At 47.8% G+C, this 18367-nt stretch overlaps 1 protein-coding gene and 1 long non-coding RNA gene across 9 annotated transcripts in view; one reads left to right on the forward strand and one right to left on the reverse strand.

The window, feature by feature from the left end:
- Positions 1-18367, forward strand: part of PLEKHG3 (pleckstrin homology and RhoGEF domain containing G3) — a 48531-nt gene that overhangs the window by 2064 nt on the left and 28100 nt on the right. For 6 of the 8 annotated variants that reach the window (XM_045822653.1, XM_045822657.1, XM_045822659.1 and 3 more), the window contains exon 1: positions 1729-1839. The exons of 1 other annotated variant lie outside the window; for it this stretch is intronic. In XM_045822653.1, coding sequence (XP_045678609.1) covers positions 1837-1839 — 3 coding nt within the window. In that variant the 5' untranslated portion in view covers positions 1729-1836. Of the gene's footprint in view, positions 1-1728; positions 1840-3427; positions 3706-18367 lie in introns of those variants that run through there. One more of the 8 variants, XM_045822655.1, reaches the window with a different exon arrangement.
- On the reverse strand, positions 1654-3243 carry LOC123808193. Its single transcript, XR_006783770.1, has 3 exons — positions 2845-3243; positions 1887-1951; positions 1654-1791 (listed from the first exon to the last, which is right to left on the reverse strand). It is a non-coding gene; the product is annotated as an uncharacterized LOC123808193 (long non-coding RNA).

The following is an 18367-nucleotide window of genomic DNA, read 5'->3' on the forward strand; positions in this document are numbered from 1 at the left end:
TGCCAGACTGTGTTCCAAAGTTTATTCATCAGCAGTGTATGAGAGTTCTTATTTACATTCTCATTAACTTATTATATTTTTGATTTTAGCAACCTTAAAGGGTTTGCATAGATATTTCACTGTTTTTGATTCGCATGTCTATAGAGGCGAATGATGCTGAGCACTGTTTCATGCCCTTACTGGCCATTTGTGTATCTGCTCCGGAGAAATAAATGTCTATTGAGATCCTTTGCCCATTTTTAAATTGGATTATTTGCCTTTTTATTATTGAGTTGTAGGAGTTCTTTACATGTTTTAGATCAAGTGTCTTATTAAGTATATGATTTGCAAAATGTATCCCATTCTTTGGGTTATCTTTCCCTATCCTGATGTCCTTTGATATACAAAAGTTTTAAATATTGACGATGGTCAATTTTGTTGCTTATGGCTCACACATTGAAAAACACTGCTAAAATGCAACTTGAAGCTCTGGAAGCTTTGCCGCTTATAAGTATGGCAGAGATTTGTAAGTGCCCTTTGACAGGAAATTTCGGACCTGGGGTTTCATTCCCCAGTCCCAGCCAGTGCTGGCTCCTTCTCGCGGCTGGATGCACAGAGGCCCAGGGGACTGCTCCGTGTTTACAGCCCCTCCCACTCCTGAGGTCTACCACAATAGAGCAGCTGAAATGACAGTTTGGAAATGTCCTTTATTGTGAAAACTCAATGGCCTTTGTCTCTGGGATTTGAAATTTTGATGCGAATATTGGCAGCCAAGAGTTCAGAAGAAGGGGAGGGGCCGGGAGAAGAAACCCCGCCATTGATTTCCACAGTGAGTCATCTCAGCTCTATGTTGTCTTGGTTTTCTCGTCTCACCCACAAAATGGGTGAAGATACCTCCAGCGCCCCATCTCAGTGGGGTACTATGAAGATGAATTACTAGTCTGTATTTGCTACTGAGGCACAAGGTATTTTAACAATAATAAATGATTTAACAGCAGGGAGGGTGAGGTTACCAAAGCAAGCATGGGGAGGGGCAGGACGGAGAGAGGCTGTGAGCTTGGGGGTGGGGGTGGGGCGGGGGGCTGCAGTCTAGAGCGCCTGGACCCAGACACAGGTTTCTATTCTTAGACATGAGACTGTGTGATGTCCCCAAAATGGCTTGGGTTATTCCATCTGAATTCAGCATTGCTCTATTGAGCGCTTCCTAGATGACTTCTGCTATAAGAAATGATGACAATCTTTTTTGGAAATAAGCTACATATACATTAAAACAATTAGAAACAATGCAAGACATTATAATCAAAAGCTGGATTAAATACAACAAGTGTCAAGAAGAATAGATGGTGGTGAAGAGCGGTGTTCCGTTATGAATCCCAGGCCTACCATGCACTAGTGTGGGTGCCACTCTGCCTCAGTTTCTCCTCTGATTGCAACTGTTTGTTTACAGGGCTTAGAATAGCTCTGGCTGCGGTGCCTTAGTGGGTTGAGCGGTGGCCTGCAAACCGGCAGCTGGCCAGGTTGATTCCTAGTCAGGGCACGTGACTGAGTTGTGAGATAGGTCTCCGGTTGGGGGTGTGTAAGAGGCAACCTATTGACTTTTCTCTCCTCCTCTTCCTCTCGCCCCTCCCCTCTCTCTAGAAATGAATAAATCAAATCTTTAAAAGAAAAAAAAGGGCTTAGAGTAACGGTTAGCACACAGGAGGCACTCATATGAGTGCCATAGGAGGAGGGTTTTGTCAGGCACCCCTGCTGGTTATGCAAGCCTGGCCAAGTTGCCACCCTCGGTTATCCTATCTGTCGCTCAGAAGGTGCCTGTGGGGACGAAGGGAGACAATGTAAATCGTGTAGCACCTACAAATGGTAAGCATTCGCTAAATGAGTAATCATTACTGTCATATTACTATTACCTGCTCTGGCGGAGGAGAAAGGGGTGCGCTCATGGCTTAGTTAAATCAGCAGCCTTCTTTGGAAGCTAGAATATGAGGTGGGCAGGAAGGTATTGAAAGGATTCAGGTGAGCAGAGAAGAACGCGGGATCAAAGAAAGACAGAAGCCTGAGGATGGACTGCCCTCTGAAAGGCGGAAAGGGACGGGGCCTTCATTTTTTCTCTGGCCAGAAGCCTGGCCCGCTGTATCTGGTAGGGCAGTGGCGGCTGTTTACCTCCAACCCACCCCCTTGCACAATCTCGACTTTCACCTTCCCAGTCAGCGGGTGCAGGATTCAGCAGGGCTGGAGCGGACCCTCCCTCCCTGAGGAATGTGGGTCCCGCGTCCCGGGCTGGCCAGACCCAGCGCGTACCTCCGCCCCCGCTGTCAGAAGCCTGGAGCCCCGCTGTCTTCACCCTCCGCCAGGATCCTGTTTCAAAGTCACCTGAAAGCCATTTCCTTCCTCATCCGCCCCTCCCCCGTAATCACCTGGAGCTTGCTTTTCGCCTGGGGCAGTGTCTTTTGAGGAGGGGGTATTTGTTTTTAACGAGAATTCTATAAGCACCGTTTACTACACACTGTAGTCTATACCCCGGTATCAAATGTGCCCAGTGGCTCTAATATCAGTGTCTCTTTCCTCCTTCTTCGGACTTAGCAATAACGCCTAACCACTGGGGCCTCTTCCAGGGGCCCCACCCTGGTTCTCTTGTCTTGTGTTGGGGCAGCGACTTTTCCCCAGGACGTTTACTGATGAATTATTTCAGGTTTTTAAGTGGATGCTCTTGCTCAAAATCCAGCCTGCTCCTGTCCCCTCCCCCCACTTCCAGGTGTGTCTCTATGCCCAAATGATTACACACAGACAGACAGACAGATGTCTGTCTTCGTTTTACGAAAAATGGGGTCCTCTACTACCATAGATTTCTGCATCTTTTTTCCTCACCTAACAGTCTCTTGGTGGACTCCCTCCAAGTAATCGGCTTCATCTCTTGTCAGCTTCTCACGGGCTTGGATTTACCTCTGTAAAGGGTCACGGGAACCGAGTCCTGGTGAGGATTTCAAGACGTGCATCCTGACTCAAGAGCCGAGGTGACCTGCTCTGGTGGGTTCAGGACCCCCAAATCGGATCCCAACAAGTACCTCACCTGAGAAGGCCCCTTCCCAGTACGTGCAATGGGGGACGTTTGGGCTGTCTGGAGCACTTTCGGGAGGCGGTGGTGATATGAGGATGTGACAACCGGTCGCCCTCCACCATGTGCGTCTTTGTACCTTGGAGCATCTGGGCTGCCCCGGAGCGCCTGGCGCATTCGGGACCGACACCGTGGGGCTCCGCGCCCGCCCCACCTGCGGGCGTCCGCCGCGCGCCAGCTCCGCCGCGGCCGCCGCCGCAGCCTTTACCCCCGGCTACAGCTCGCAGCGCCGGGAAGCTTCCCAGGCCCCCACCGAGTCGCCAATTGCTGGATTCCAGCAGCGGCCCGAGTCTCCACCCACTGGAAAAATTCCTGCTCCGTCCCTCCCTCTCTCCTCCCTCCCGCCGCAGCCCGGGCTCAGCCCCGACTTCCTGCCGGGCGCTGGGAAGCCGCGCGCGGGCTGGGGGTCTGCGGGGGCCGCGCTCGCAGTGGGCCGCGTCCCTGGCTGAGTCCCGGGCCGCCAAAGGGCTGGCAGTGGGCGGGAGCAGCCGGCAGCCTCAGCCCCTTCCGAGAGCGACTTTCAAACTCGCGCCCGCGTCGCCGCCGCCGCCGCCGCCGCACCTGGGAAGCCTCGCGCGCCGTGCGTGCCGGACCCGGCGGGCGGCCGCCGCTCGGTGAGTGCCCTTTGGTTCTCCCCTCCCGCTCTGCCTGTGCAGCGGGCGGAGCGGCCGTGCCCAGAGTCACTCCGGCGCCCCCACCTTCCCGGGACACCCGCCTAGCCCCCTGCGGGCTGACTCCCGGCGGCCGCGGAAGGCCCGGGGCTGCGTTGGCTCCTCCCAGGCGACCCTCCCGGCTCAGGGCTGGAGAGCGGGAGGCTCCGGCGAGGAGACGTTTTCGGTCCTTCAGCCCCCACCCCGGAAACAAAAGGAGTGAACGCGCTGGGTGGCTCCGAGAGGCTCAGTTTGAAACCCGGGAAGCCCGCGAGGCTGCGCCAACCCACCCCACTGCGCGCGCTCTCTCCCGGGGTCCGGTCCTGGCCCCGGACTGTGGGCCCGGCGGGCCGTACTCTCCTGGGAAGGTTCCGAGCCTCTGGTCCTGGGAGCCTGAGAGGCGCCAGCAGCCTGTTCCGGATTGTGCCACACGGTACTGGCTCTTGGGATCTCAGCTCATGCCACGGAGGGATTAGAGCGGAGCCCCAAGTGGGGTGTCCGGGAGCAAAAACCACTGAGGCCACTGCCTGCCACCTTGACCTCGCCCACTCCTCAAATCGGTTTGGTTCTTTTGCTCCATATTCTCAGCCCTTTGGTTCAGAAAGCTAGGATAAGGAGTGCAAACTTGAAAATTCAAGGAAATTTTAGATACCTACTTTTACTCTTTGGAGGGCTTTTGAACAAAACGGAAGAACGGACCGGGAAATATAATGGTGGGAGGCTGGAGAAGTGTGGCCCCGAGGTTGGAGGGGTGGGGGCGGTGTTAATGGCTGTTGTACCGTCTCCGAAGACACTAGTTAAACTGTTGGCAAATGAGGGGGCCTGGCCTCTGCTCTGGGGCCCCCAGGAGGCGATCCAGACCGCAACACCCGACAGGGAATCCTGGGGTTGGGGGTTCCCAGTCTCTCCAGCCCTGCCGCGGCAAGCAGCCCAATCACTCCGACCTTGCTCAAGAAATAATAAGCTGGGAGAGTAGTGACAGCCCCCAGAGGGCTCCCTGCTGAGCAAATCACCTGCCTCCCGTCCGGAAAGTGCCTTTCCAGCCCCTCCTCTGCTGTACTGGGAGTGGAATCTGCGTGACTTAGCTAGGAGTACCTCACCTCAACCATCCCCAGCGGAAAACCTAGGGAGCAAGAACCAAAAGGCATACCCCTTCTCTCTGCTCTTCACCCCATTTGCTGCTGCCCTGGGACACTGCATCTCCTCCTACAGCTGCTGATAATACTTTTGCTCCCCCTGCTGCCTCTACTCCCTTAGGGGGAAGGGTTGGACACTCCCTGGCCTACCTGGGTACCTTGTTCTGGGGATGGGGCAGACCTAATCCTAGAAACAGAAAGGGGCTTACGTAAGAACTTGAGGGCTTTTCTACTGCCTGTATTAGAAGTGTAGCAACAGGAGAGTGGAAAGCCCCAGCTTTGGTGCCCAGCACAGGATGTTGCCTGAGATTTAGTTCTGGCTCTACTGCATGGCATCAAAGGTTGGTAGAGTCTCATGGGCTGGAAGGTGTCTCCAACTAGCCTGCTCCACTCACATGAAGGCAGCAGAGCCTGGAGATGTGAGGTGATTTGAGCCTGGTCCCTGTTGGCCAAATAGGGACCATCACTCAGATCTCTCCACTCTGTCTAATCCATGCTCCCCACCTCCCACCCATGACCTAGGCAGGTCACATATCTTTTCTGACTCAGTTTTCACATGAGTAAAGTGGGGTACGTGCCTGCTCTTCGTCATAGAGGTTTGGGTGAGCCACCTGTGTGGAAAGTGCTCCATAAACTCCCATGCAAAATAAAGGGCTCAGCTGTGGCTCTGAGGGGCCCTCTGGAGCTTTATAATTTTCTGGGTTCATCTCACATGTGCCACCAGGAAGGGTAGATACCAGGAGCCAATGGTGAAAGTTTACACCCCTGGCCTGTAGTATCTCTGCTGCAGGGTAAACATTTGCCTTACCAAATCCCAGGGTCACTGTTTACACTGGAGGAGGCCAAAGGCCATGGCCTGAGGGATGATGGGTTGGAGCGGGGAAAGGACTGTGTTCCAGTGTATGGCTCACCCCTTTACCTCTGCCTCTCTCTGAGAGCCTCGTGCCGGCTCTGGCTCCGGAGTGGAGGGTTGCTACAAGCCCCGGCTGGAGCTGGCCTAGAGGGGTTAACTGTGGAGCCATCTAAGCTATTTTCTGCTGTGTTAGGGGCAGAGGGGGCTCTGGGCTTTGGGAGTGTGTTGCCTCTGCAGCTGCACTGAGAGTTGTTTTCAGCTCCTCCTTTGCCCCCCTCCCCCATCCCAGGCTGCCCCTCTGGCCCAGGCCACTGCTCTGTTCCGCCTCTCAGCCCAGCTGCGGGTCCAAAGGCCTTTGTTCCGGCCTGCCCTCCCCAGCAGAAGCCCTCAGGCCGGGGCCGTGGCAGCTGGAAATCACTGGCCGGCAGGGAGGTTGTACTGGAGTGTGGAGGACCTGGCAGACCCTCATTTCCTCTAGCACGGCTCATCTTGGGGCCCCCAGCTTGCCTCCAGCCAGATTCTCTCACTATCTTTTCTCATCCCCTTTGTTCCCCTGAGTGGGCGGATCATCCTCTATTTCTTCCTATACTCCTGCCTCTTAGTTCTGTTTTAAAGCATTCATTCATTGGACAGCTTTACTGTATATGAGTGCTAGGCACAGGAGACACAGCAGTAATACATACATACATACATACATACACAAATACACACACACACACACAACAATAATTGACCTATGGAGTTGAGTTCTAGTGAGAGAAGCTGACAGCAGGATAAATAATTGAAATAGAGAGCATTTTAGTGATAAGCAGAAAAATATGATCGGGAAGGTGGATGTGAATCATGGAAGGGATGAGGTGATGTTTTAGGTGGGGTTGTCTGGGAAGCGACCGGAGGAAGGTATGTTTGAGGGAATTCCTGAAGGAGACATTTCCCTTCATCTCTGATTTCCTTTTCTTGAAACCCTGTTCGAGCTACATGCTGTGGAACTGGGCACACTTGGGTTCAAATCCAAGCCTGGCAGCTTACTAGTTGTAGTGCTACACTCCTTTGTGCCTGTGTTTCTTGCATGTAAAATAAAGTTAGTCATCATACTTAACCACGTGTGGAATTGTGAAGATGAACAGTGAGACAGGTGAAGTATGTTAAATGCTTAGCACAGCCTATACAGGTGTTCAATAAATGATAGTCTGGTTATTTCTCCATCCAAATTCTGCAGGGGTAGCCTAAGATATGTAATGCTAAGGACTGTATGTGGGAAGCTTCTATTTCAATTTTTAGGCAGGAATGGGGGATCAGAGGGAGGTGAAAATAGAAATCCTAGTTATTGCAGACTTTCTGTTTAGTGAGGTTTTTCTCCATGACCCTAGACTCCTGATAGTTGAAGATGTGGGACATGCAGGTGTGTGCTGCTTCCCCTGGTGACTGGCGGGGCTGTAGGCAGCCCTGACCCTCCCTTGCTCTGGAGTTCCCTCTGTTTCCAACCAGCCCTAATGAATCACACCTTAGTGTCTGGCCTCTCCACTCTGCCTCACACTGGGAAGGCTATCTACCCTCTCCACCCCCACCCCCAACTCCAGTGTCTATTAGATAAGTTTGCCTGTGTGTGAGGAGGAGAAGAGGGTGGGAGGATGTGGGAGGGGCTGGAGAGCTGGGCAGATGGCAGGAGGGAGCTGTTCCAGGGAGCCCGTGGAGGCGGCTAGAGGATTCTGATGAAGGCTCAGAGGCAGCCTCAAAAAAAAGTTGTAGGAAGGGTCCTCATGGACCAGAATTTAGAGTGACAGAACGGATAGACATCCAATGTCAGAGTCTAGCTCTCTGCTCAATTCTGAGCAGCTGTCAACCACTTCCCCTCTCAGCCAGAGGCGTGACCTCAACAGGGAGGAGCTCATCTAAAGCTGCAGTGAGCGGTTTCCTGGGGGCACTGCCCTGGCTGGACAGTGGAGGGTGGGGCCCAGGGAAGTGGTCATCAGCCTGACCACTCCCCTGGAGTGCCCCTGCTGTACTCTGCAGGCCAGCCAGGCAGGCCCTGTGGTGAAGGAACTTTCAGGGCCTGCCTGTTGGTGCATGGAGGCAGCTAAAGCTAGATATAATCTGGCCTCAGAGGAAGTTGCAAAGAGGGCCCTGAACAGCCCCAGACACTTTAGTCACAGCAGAAAAAATAAGACGAAGTTGATTAGCCTGAGATTGTAAGGAGGTGCATCTAGAGATGCTGGCAACCTGTTTGAGGATCAGTCTCTCTGGGATAAAGCCTGGCCTGTCCGTCAGCTGAGTCTTGACTGTGTTCTTATTTTGGTTAAAAGCTCTCTGAGGGCAGGAACTCTGCTTGATTCCTCTTTGTTCCCACAGAGCATCCAGAACAGTAGTAAAAGTAAGACAGGGTATGCTGAGCTTGCACTGGCGTCCTATCCTGAGAGGAATCAGCTTGGTAGTTTCAGCTACTCCAGCTTTTGCTCCACAAAGTTAGGGGGAGGAAGGCAGTGGTGGCAGGGGAGGAAGGCAGTGGTGGCAGGGGGGGAAGGCAGTGGTGGCAGGGGGAGGAAGGCATTGGTGGCAGGGGGAGGAAGGCAGTGGTGGCAGGGGGAGGAAGGCAGTGGTGGCAGGGGGAGGAAGGCATTGGTGGCAGGGGGAGGAAGGCAGTGGTGGCAGGGGGAGGAAGGCATTGGTGGCAGGGGGAGGAAGGCATTGGTGGCAGGGGGAGGAAGGCAGTGGTGGCAGGGGGAGGAAGGCAGTGGTGGCAGGGGAGGAAGGCAGTGGTGGCAGGGGGAGGAAGGCGGTGGTGGCAGGGGGGGGAAGGCAGTGGTGGCAGGGGGGAGGAAGGCAGTGGTGGTGGTCAACCCAGCCCCTGGGGCCTGTTGCCACATGGGTATGCAAGCTAAGGGAGAGAGGGGCTTTTTGTAGTCCTCTTGCTGCCCTCTGGGGAGGGAGCCTTGGTTTGAGATCAAAGAATAGTTTTTTTAAGGACTCTTAAACCCCCTACCCGGTGAGCTGACTTGGGCTAGACACAGGACACAGGACCTGAGCAACGTTTCAGTCGGGGCAATGGCGGCTGTGCATGCAGCCTTTGGGAAACACAGTTTGAGGGTTCTAGAAGTTGCTCTGATTATTGCTGGAGCCTGGTTGAGAATGAGAGAGGATGCAGGAGGAGGGAAGTCAATTTTACTGTGGTATTAGGAGCCCGGGAGGAGAGATGGGTTCTGCAGGCACTGGGAGCTCTTAAAAAAACTCATGTCGTGGCAAGATGGAGGAATAGGTGGACGCACCGTACCTCCTCGCACAACCAAGATTAGAACATTAATTTACAGATAGAATAACACTCAGAACTGATAGAGGATTTATCTGAATGGAAGTCAGACAGCCAAGAAGTTGAAGTAGACCCATATATCCAGACTGGTAGGAGACGACGAGACGGGCGGGCACGGGGCTGGCGTGGGTCGGCGGCGCGCGGAGGTCGGGGAAAATTTGGTGTGAAATCGGCGCGACAGCCATCCGGGGCGCAAGAACGCAGTGGTGATCCCTGAGTACGCAAGCTGCGGCTGGCGGACTGTGTGGGGCAGCGATTGTGGACCAGGGCAGAGCTCGCAGCCCAGGATCCCAGAGAAGGGTCTGAGTCCAGGAGAACAGAACTACCGCCATTGTTCCCTCCCGTCCCCGCTCCCGCCCACACATATAACGTCACAATCTAGTGACTGGGGTGCCCAGCCCCGGTGAACACCTAAGGCTCCGCCCCCCCACCGTAACAAGAGCGACCAGACCGAAAGAAAAAAAAAGGAGAGACAGGGAAAGGCATAAGACATGTTTCCAACAGAACAGATCAGTCCCCCAGGACTCATCCTTTTGAGCGACCAAGAAATAGCCAATCTATCAGATGCACAGTTCAAAACGCTGGTGATCAGAAAGCTCACGGAATTGGTTGATTTTGGGTGCAATTTAGATGAAAGGATGCAGGTTACCATAAAAGAGATACAGGAAGATACGCAGAGGAGAGCCAATAGTGAAAGGAAGGAATCTGAGTCTCAATACAGTGGACCAGAAGGAAGATAGAATCAACCAAGCAGGAAAGCATGATGAAATAAGAATTCAAAAAATCGAGGAAAAGCTTAAGAGCATCCAGGACACCTTTAAATGTTCCAACATCCGAATTATAGGGGTACCAGAATGGGAAGGGGAAAAGCAACAGATTGAGCACGTATTTGAACAAATAATAAAGGAGAACTTCCCCAATCTGGCAAAGGGAACAGTCTTTCAAGAGATCCAAGAAGCTCAGAGAGCCCCAAAGAAGTTGGACCCAAGAAGAAACACACCAAGGCACATCATAATTACATTAGCCAAGGTAAAAACGAAGGAGAGAATCCTAGAAGCAGTAAGAGATAAGGGGACAGTCACCTACAAAGGAGTTCCCATCAGACTGTCAGCTGATTTCTCCAAAGAGACCTCACAGGCAAGAAGGGGCTGGAAAGAAGTATTCCAAGTCATGAAAGACAAGGACCTACATCCCAGATTGCTCTATCCAGCAAAGCTCTCATTTAGAATGGAAGGGAAGATAAAGTGCTTTTCAGATAAGGTCAAGTTAAAGGAGTTCATCATCACCAAGCCCTTATTTTATGAAATGCTAAAGGGACTTATCTAAGAAAAGAAGATAAAGAAAAGACACGTATAGTAAAATGACAGCAAACTCACAATTATTAACAACCACACCTAAAGCAAAACCAAAAGAAACTAACTAAACAACTAGAACAGGAACAGAACCACAGAAATGGAGGGCACATGGAGGGCCAGCAGCAGGGGGGTGGGAGGAGAAGAGGGGGGAAAAGGTATAGAGAATAAGTAGCATAGAATGTAGGTTGAAAATAGATAGGGGGAGGGCAAGAATAGTACGGGAAATGTAGAAGCTAAAGAACTCACAAGTATGACACATGGACATGAACTAAAGGGGGGGAACGTGGGTGGGAGGGGGGTACAGGGTGGAGGGGAGAGAAGGGGGAAATGGGACAACTGTAATAGCATAATAAAATATATTAAAAAAAAGAAAGTTTCAGAAATAAACAATTCATAGGTTAAAAAAAAACCACCAAAACTCATGTCATTTACTATCCAGGCTGCGAGGCTGTGTATATGTGTGCATAAGTGTGTAAATCAGAGTTCTTGAGTAATAGATGACAAGTGTTTATTGAAAGGAAAAGGGAACCAGTATTTAAGCTGCTTCTACCCATTCTGCACATTGCTACATCCCCTGTGCTCGCTGCATTACAATAAATATTTGTTCATAACAAAACCATGTGATGAAACCGTAGGAATGAAAGAAATTTTCATGCTCTTCACTGATGTTCTATTCCTGACTGAAGGTGCCCAGGACATAAGACTCCAAGAAGGTAACCTGTGGTCAGCTGCTCTGGCAGAGGGGCAGGCAGACCTGTATTCCTCCAGCCTGGAAAAGTGAAAGGGTGCCTGGGGTCGTTGGGACCAGTCTACCCAGGCCTCCTGCATTTGCCCGCAAGTGGACAGGAGGGTGTGCTTGTAGTCTTGAATAGAGTCATCTCATGATATGTCCCATAAAATCTAGTAACATCTCTCCTCGCTTTTTCAGGGCTTGGCTACCCAGCAGCCATGTGTATCTGCATGCAGCCAAGCAGCTCTCAGATCAGTCAGGACTCAAGTTCCCTTTTTTTTTACACCAGCCCCTCAGACCCTGTTTAATTTTTATATATAAGCTGTGTCATCCTATTTCCAAGTCCACAACTGAAAGGAAGCTGCAAAGAAAGTGTAAAGAGATGGGCATTGAGAGGAAATGACCACAGGGCAACTGAGAGTTGACCGAGATCAAAAGGCTATGAAAAGCAGGGAGTCATTTATTTAGGGGGAATGGTTTGGCACACTTTGGTCCTTGCAGGAAACTGTCATTTTGATAATTGATGCAACAGCATGGGTGGACCTTGAGGATATTATGCTAAGCGAGGTAAGTCACAAAAAGCTAACAACCATATGACGGTCATATGTAGGATATAAAACTGAAACCATAGACACAGACAACAGTATGGTGGTTACCAGTGGGAAGGGAGGTGAGGGTAGTAAAGGGTAAAAGGGACCAAATATATGACTGATGGAAGATGAATTGGGTGGTGGGCACACAATGCAATATACAGATAATGTGTCATAGAAAAGTATACTTGAAACTTATATAATCTTATTAACCAATGTCACCCTAATTCACTTAATTTAAAAAACTAAAGAAAATTGATGATTTTTGCTGGTAATTGTGACCCCGAGTCATCAAGAAAAGGTTAAATTATGTTCCCTTGACTCTGTTTAGGAAGGAAATGGGTAGCATATTTTTAAAAGATTCTACCCTGGCTGATGTGACTCAGTGGATTGAGTGCTGGCCTGCAAACCAAAAGGTTGTGGGTTTGATTCCCAGTCAGGGCAGATGCCTGGGTTGCAGGGCAAGTCCCCCATTGGGGGTGTGTGAGAGGCAACTGATCAATGTATCTCTCACACATGGATGTTTCTCTTCCCCTCTCTCTCTCCTTTCCCATTTCTCTAAAAAATAAACAAAATCTTAAAAGATTCCCAATCAGATTGACTAAAATTTTTAAAATGTTGATACTTAAGTAATAATATCATTTTCTCAACAAGGCAAAATAAGTGGTGTTGCCCCCACCCACAGATAAGGAAACTCATAAGGTTGGTTGCTTGTCTGGAATCACTCAGCTAAGACTTGGGGGTGAGGTTGAACTTCTGAGTGACTCTGGAGTGCATGCTCTCAGCTCCATAGGGACCCAGACTGTTTTGAAACTCCTCACTCTCTCGAAAGTGGGGCTTTTTGGGGCAGCTCTCTGTGCAGCAAGTCAAGGTTTTATTGTGTTAACAGTAGAGCTAGGATGGGTCCACCTTAATTCGGCTACACCCAAGCAGACTGCCAGTTCTTCCAAAGGGCACTGGCCCTAGCGGAAGGAAACGAGAAAGCTTTCAGTACATGTACATTTTAAGCACCTGCCTGAGTGCCACACAGCACTTTCTGAGGCCAGAAAATGACAGGGAGGAGCTGCAGTTTCAAAAATCCCAGGCCTCTTTCCATGAAGAGCTTTGTTCCTTTGTTTTGGGTCTGGATGCTGCTGAAAGATGCTGTGCTGTGCAGTCTTGGCGCTGGTTGTCCCTGCCGGTCTCTAGGGTGACGGGGGCGGCCCCTGCATAGTCACCTCGCCCCCCATGGGCCCCACCCCATCCAGATCTGGCAGATGGCAATTTTATGGTAAATTTTAATGGTCATGTCTACTTCTCATTTATTGTAGAAATAGAAAGTGATATTTGAAGCTTCCTGTGTTTTTCTCCTAATCCCGGTCTCTTCTTTCCCTCCCCAGAAGTAACATTCTTCTGAATACGGTGATTATCATTCCTATGCGTGTGTCTATACTCGTTATTCTAATATGTAATTTATATGTTACATCGTTTAGTTTTGACATATGTTAGGTGCATTCTTCTTGAACTTGCATTTTTAATTTAACAATAGTGTCTGGATTTATCCATGTTGATAGATTTAAATCTAGGTTACTTATTTAACTATCGGTGTGTATTGTGTAATTAAGTCACAGTTTTCTTACTCATGGACATTTAGGTTTGTTTCTATTTTCACACCACTATAAATAATACTGAACAGAACAGCCATGTGCCAATCTTCTCTGTGCTTTTTAAGATGCTGCTGCCCAAAATAATGCCCCTGAATCACTCATAACCAATGTGTATTTTTCCTGGAAACACAAGAGCTCCTATTTCGGTAACATCTGGATTATATCTTTTAGCCTAGTAGATATGAAATGGTATTTTAAAATTATTTTATAAATTGGTTTTTAAAATTAGCTCTTTGCCCTGGCTGGTGTAGCTCAGTGGATTGAGCGCGGGCTGTGAACCAAAAGGTTGCCATTTTGATTCCCAGTCAGGGCACATGCCTGGGTTGCAGACCAGGTCCCCAGTGGAGGCCACATGAGAGGCAACCACACATTGATGTTTCTCTCTTTCTTTCTCCCTCCCTTCCCCTCTCTCTAAAAATAAATAAATAAATAAAATCTTTTGAAAAATTAGCCCTTTGATTACAGGAAGGGATGGGTACTTCTCATGTTTTTTTTTGTTTTTTTTTTAAGATTTTATTTATTTTCAGAGGGGAAGGGAGGGAGAAAGAGAGGGAGAGAAACATCAATGTGTGGTTGCCTTTCATGCACCCCCTATTGGGGACCTGACCAGCAGCCTAGGCATGTGCTCTGACTGGGAATTGAACTGGCAACCCTTTGATTTGCAGACTGGCACTCAACCCACTGAGCCACACCAGCCAGCGCTGGTACTTTTCATGTTTATTGGCCAATCTGTTTGTTTTCTTCTGTGACTCTTTGCCCTTCACACACACACACACACACACACACACACACACACACACACACGGTAATACATCCATGATCCAAACCCCAAAAGCGAAAACTTTCCCACTCATGGTCCCTAGCTCACTATCCCCCCACCCTGCAACACAGTACAGGTTCTTGTGTAGTTTTCCCATTTTAATTGCCGTTGTCTTTCTCTTGTTGATTTTTAAGAATTAAAAAATATATATATTTAATAACTATCTTTTGCAGGTCATATTATATATAGCTCTGGATTGTCCTACCTTTATTAATACCATTTTTCAAAGGGATGTTTAATTTTAATGTCAGATTTACTAATCTTTTGTTTGTACTTTCTGTGTCTTATTCAAGAAATCCTTTCCAAGTCTAATTTTACAAATCTACATTTCAATATGTTGTTTTAAAGTTAAGTGTTGCTTCCCATCCTTACATTTTAAATTTACCTGGAATTTGTGTGTGTGTATCGTTTAGATTTTAAAATATATACAACACTGGTTCTCAAGCCTGACTACACGTTAAAGCTCAGGAGGAGCTCCTGAAAAAAGTACTGATGTCTGAGCCTCATCTCAGCTCAGACCAATAAAACAGAAATATTTTGGGGTGGGATCGAGGTGTGGTTATGAAACATCCCAGGTGGTGTTTATGTTCAGCCGAGGGTGAGAACCACTCAGCCTTGAAAGATGGAACTGATTTTATTTTTTTCCCCCAGAGGAATGGCCAGTTTTGCCAGTAGTAGTTATTGAATAGTCTATACTTTTCTTACTGACTTGTTACTTTTAAGATTTGATTGATTTATTACTTTATTGAGATATGTTTTACATACTTAAAATTCACCTATGTAAAGTATATAGTTACTGGTTCTTAGTATATTCACACAGTTCTGCAACCATCACCACTATCTTATCTGAAAACATTTTGATTGGAAAAAAAACCCCTGTACCCACCCATTAGCCCTAGGCAACCACTACCCTATTTTCTATCTCTGTGGATTTGGCTCTTCTGGACATTTCATGTGAATGAATTCATACAATATGCAGTCTGTTGTGACTATTTTCTTCATGTGTATATATAGGAAGAAGCACAGCATGTGTAGGGTTCAGTACTGTCTGTGGTTTCAGGCATCCACTGGGAGTCGTGGAACATATAAGGGGGACTATACTGTACATCAGTTTCCAGCGTACAGCACAATGACTCAGTATTTGTATACACTACAGAACGACCACAGTAAGTCTGGTATCTTTTCATTCACTTGATCGAGCCCTTCAAAACACAAAATAATCTTTTTCAAGATTGTGTTGCCTGTTCTTGTTTCCTTGCTTTTCTGTACAGATTTTAGGATCATCTTGTCAATTTCTACAAAAGTGCCACCTGGAATTTTGATTGCGTCTGTAGTTCAGTTTGGCAAGTATTGCCAGACTGAAGGATGTTAACCATCTTGATCCATGAACATGGGATGTCCTTCCATTTATTCAGGTCTTTAATTTCTTTTAGCAATGTTTTGTGGTTTCCAGTACATCTTGCACTTCTCTTGTTAAATATATTCTAAACTATTTTATGCTTTTTGTTGCATTAAATACTTTTGGGATTGTTTTGTTTCTTAAATTTATTTTTGGATTGTTTCTAGTACATAGAAATAGACTTGATTTTTTTGTATTGATCTTGCATCATGCCATCTTGCCAGCCTCTTGTGAGTTCTAATAGTTTGTAGTGGATTCCTTAGGATTTTCTGTATATATAAGATCGTGTCACTTGTGAAGAGAGATAGTTTTACTTTTTCCTTTTCAATCTGGGTGTCTTTTTCTTGCCTAATTGCCCTAGCTAGAACTCCAGTACAATGTTGAGCAGAAGTGTCAAGAAGGGGGACATCCTTGTTTTGTTCCTAATCTTACAGAGAAAGCATTCCACTTTTTCCACTAGGTGAGAAATAGCCCGTGGGTTCTTTGTAGATGCTCTATCTAAGGTGGGGATGTTCCTCTCTATTCCTAGTTTGTGTCCTGTTTTATCGCGGGAGGGCGCTCGATTTTCTCTGTTTTTTTTTCAGGGCTTGTTGAAATGATCAGGTGGCTTTGTACTTTATTAATAACCTAGAATTATATTAATTGACTTTTAGGTATTAACCCAGTCTTGTATTTCTGGGGTAAATCCACATAGTCATAATGTGTATTCTTTTAAAAGAATATGTTGCTGGATTCAATTTGTTAGTGTTTTGTTGAAGTTTTTTCCTGCCATATTTATAAACGAGATTGGACTGCAGCTTTTTTTCCTTGTGATGTCTGGTTTTGATATCAGGGTAATATGGCCTCACAGAATGAGTTGGGAAGTGTTCTTTCCTCTTCTGTTTTTGGGAGGAATTTGGGAAGAATTGTTACTAATTTTTCTTTAAATGTGTAGTAGAATTCACCAGTGAAGCCTTCTATCATGGGCTTTTTTAATTGGAAGTTTAAAAATGATTAATTCAGTTTCTTGTTAACAAGTTTCTCTAGATTTTCCATTTCTTCCTGAGTCGGCCATTGGTTTGTGACATTGTAGGAATTTGTCTATTTCATCTAAGTTTCCTAATTCATTAGCATATAATTGCTCATGTTATTTCCTTATAATCCTTAAAGATAAATGTGAAGACATATTTTTTTTTCATTGCTTCTAGAGAGGAAGGGAGGGAGAGAGAGAAGCACCAATGTGTTGCTTCCCGTTCGTGCCTGGACCAGGGATCTGGGGTTGAACTCACAACCTAGGCATTGTACCCTGACTGGGAATTGAACCTGCAACCTTCTGGCTTGGGGAGAAACTACCTGAGCCACACTGGGCGGTGTTCTTTTTTGTTTTTAGTGTTCTGCATTTATACAGTGCATGACATGACTGAATGTGAACTTTGAATCCTGAGGATGAGCCCATCTTCAGTTCTGGGAAATTCATATACGTTCTGTCTTTGAAAATCACCCTTCTCCATTCTTCCCTTTTTGTTGTGGAATTCTGTGAACCTCTATATCTGTTGACATTTTCTTTCTCAGGATGATTTCCTCCATTTTTCCCCCCATTTCACTAACCTACCTGTTGGCTTTTAAATTTTAATAATGTATATTTCACTTCCATTTGGTACTTTAGAAAATATATTTTTTTGGATTTTTCTTTTATTTCTAGCTCTCAGAATATTGGTTTGTTCCGTCTTACGATTCTCTTGTAATTTTTTCACTGTGTGGTTTGTAATTTTTTATACTGAGCTCCTCTGCCATGGTGGTAAGGACTGGGATGCTTAAAAACTAAATATTTTGGAAGTCTGTCCTTATTGGTGATGGTGAGGTCTAGGACAAATCGCGTGTGTGGGTGTGTGGCCAAGGTGGGGTAGGGAAAAGATTGTTGGAAGGCTTTTCTCCCAGAACTTTGCATGTCTGGCTGCTTCTTATCGCACGAATTTCTCTCTGCTTAAGAGCCATCTCCACGAGCCTTCTCAGGCCTCCCTACCTAACAAAGTCCCAGATGCCTGTCACACTCTCTGAGCTATTTGTCCACTTTTTGTGGCCTTCTTCCCAGCGGGAGCATTAGTTCTGTGACAGCCAGGTTTGTCTTCTTCATTGCTATGTCCTCAGCACCTGGCACAGGGTTTAAACTCCCAATGAATACGAGTGGGTTTGAGTTGTCCTGTTTCAGACAGGAGGTCATCTCAGTCCCACTTCTGCAGCTTTCAGGCAGCAGAGAGGGGGTGAACAGTTTGGTGCTCATTCCCAAACCTTTTTCTGTGTCTCCAGTGGGGCTGGCTTTTCTCCCATCCTAAGAGCCCAGGAAACACCGTTCATCCTGTGTGCTTCGGCCTCCTTCGGGTGAGTGTTTCCGCAGCTGCCAAGATCGGTGCTAGGGGTTTGTATGCTGAAGACCTGGGGGAAGACAGGGCGCAAAAGCCCAGGAAGATCTGGTCCTCCTTACCTTTATTTAGGAGGCTGTAATTGAGGTGAGTGGACAGGGCACTCACAGATAATGAGATTCCTGCCACTGACTGTGCGGCAGTACAGATTAGCGCCCCCACTGTGAGACCCCACAGGTGGAGAAAGGCAGCCTTGTGCTTGTTCCCAGTCATCCTTTTTTCCCCTTTAAGGTATGCGTTTTATTGAACTGGTCTCAAGTCAGTGTATAGGTAACCTCAGCCCACTCCCAGGGAGACCAAAAGCCTTCATACATCTCAAGTTGAGGGACCACAAGGAGGGCCGTGGTGGCTGACCATTATCCCAGGTCATCTTAGGTGGGCACAAAAGTGGTTT

Source organism: Phyllostomus hastatus, unplaced genomic scaffold, assembly GCF_019186645.2.
Source record: "Phyllostomus hastatus isolate PE091 unplaced genomic scaffold, TTU_PhHast_1.1 phas_scaffold_501, whole genome shotgun sequence".
In the NCBI taxonomy this organism is placed as follows: Eukaryota; Metazoa; Chordata; class Mammalia; order Chiroptera; family Phyllostomidae; genus Phyllostomus; species Phyllostomus hastatus.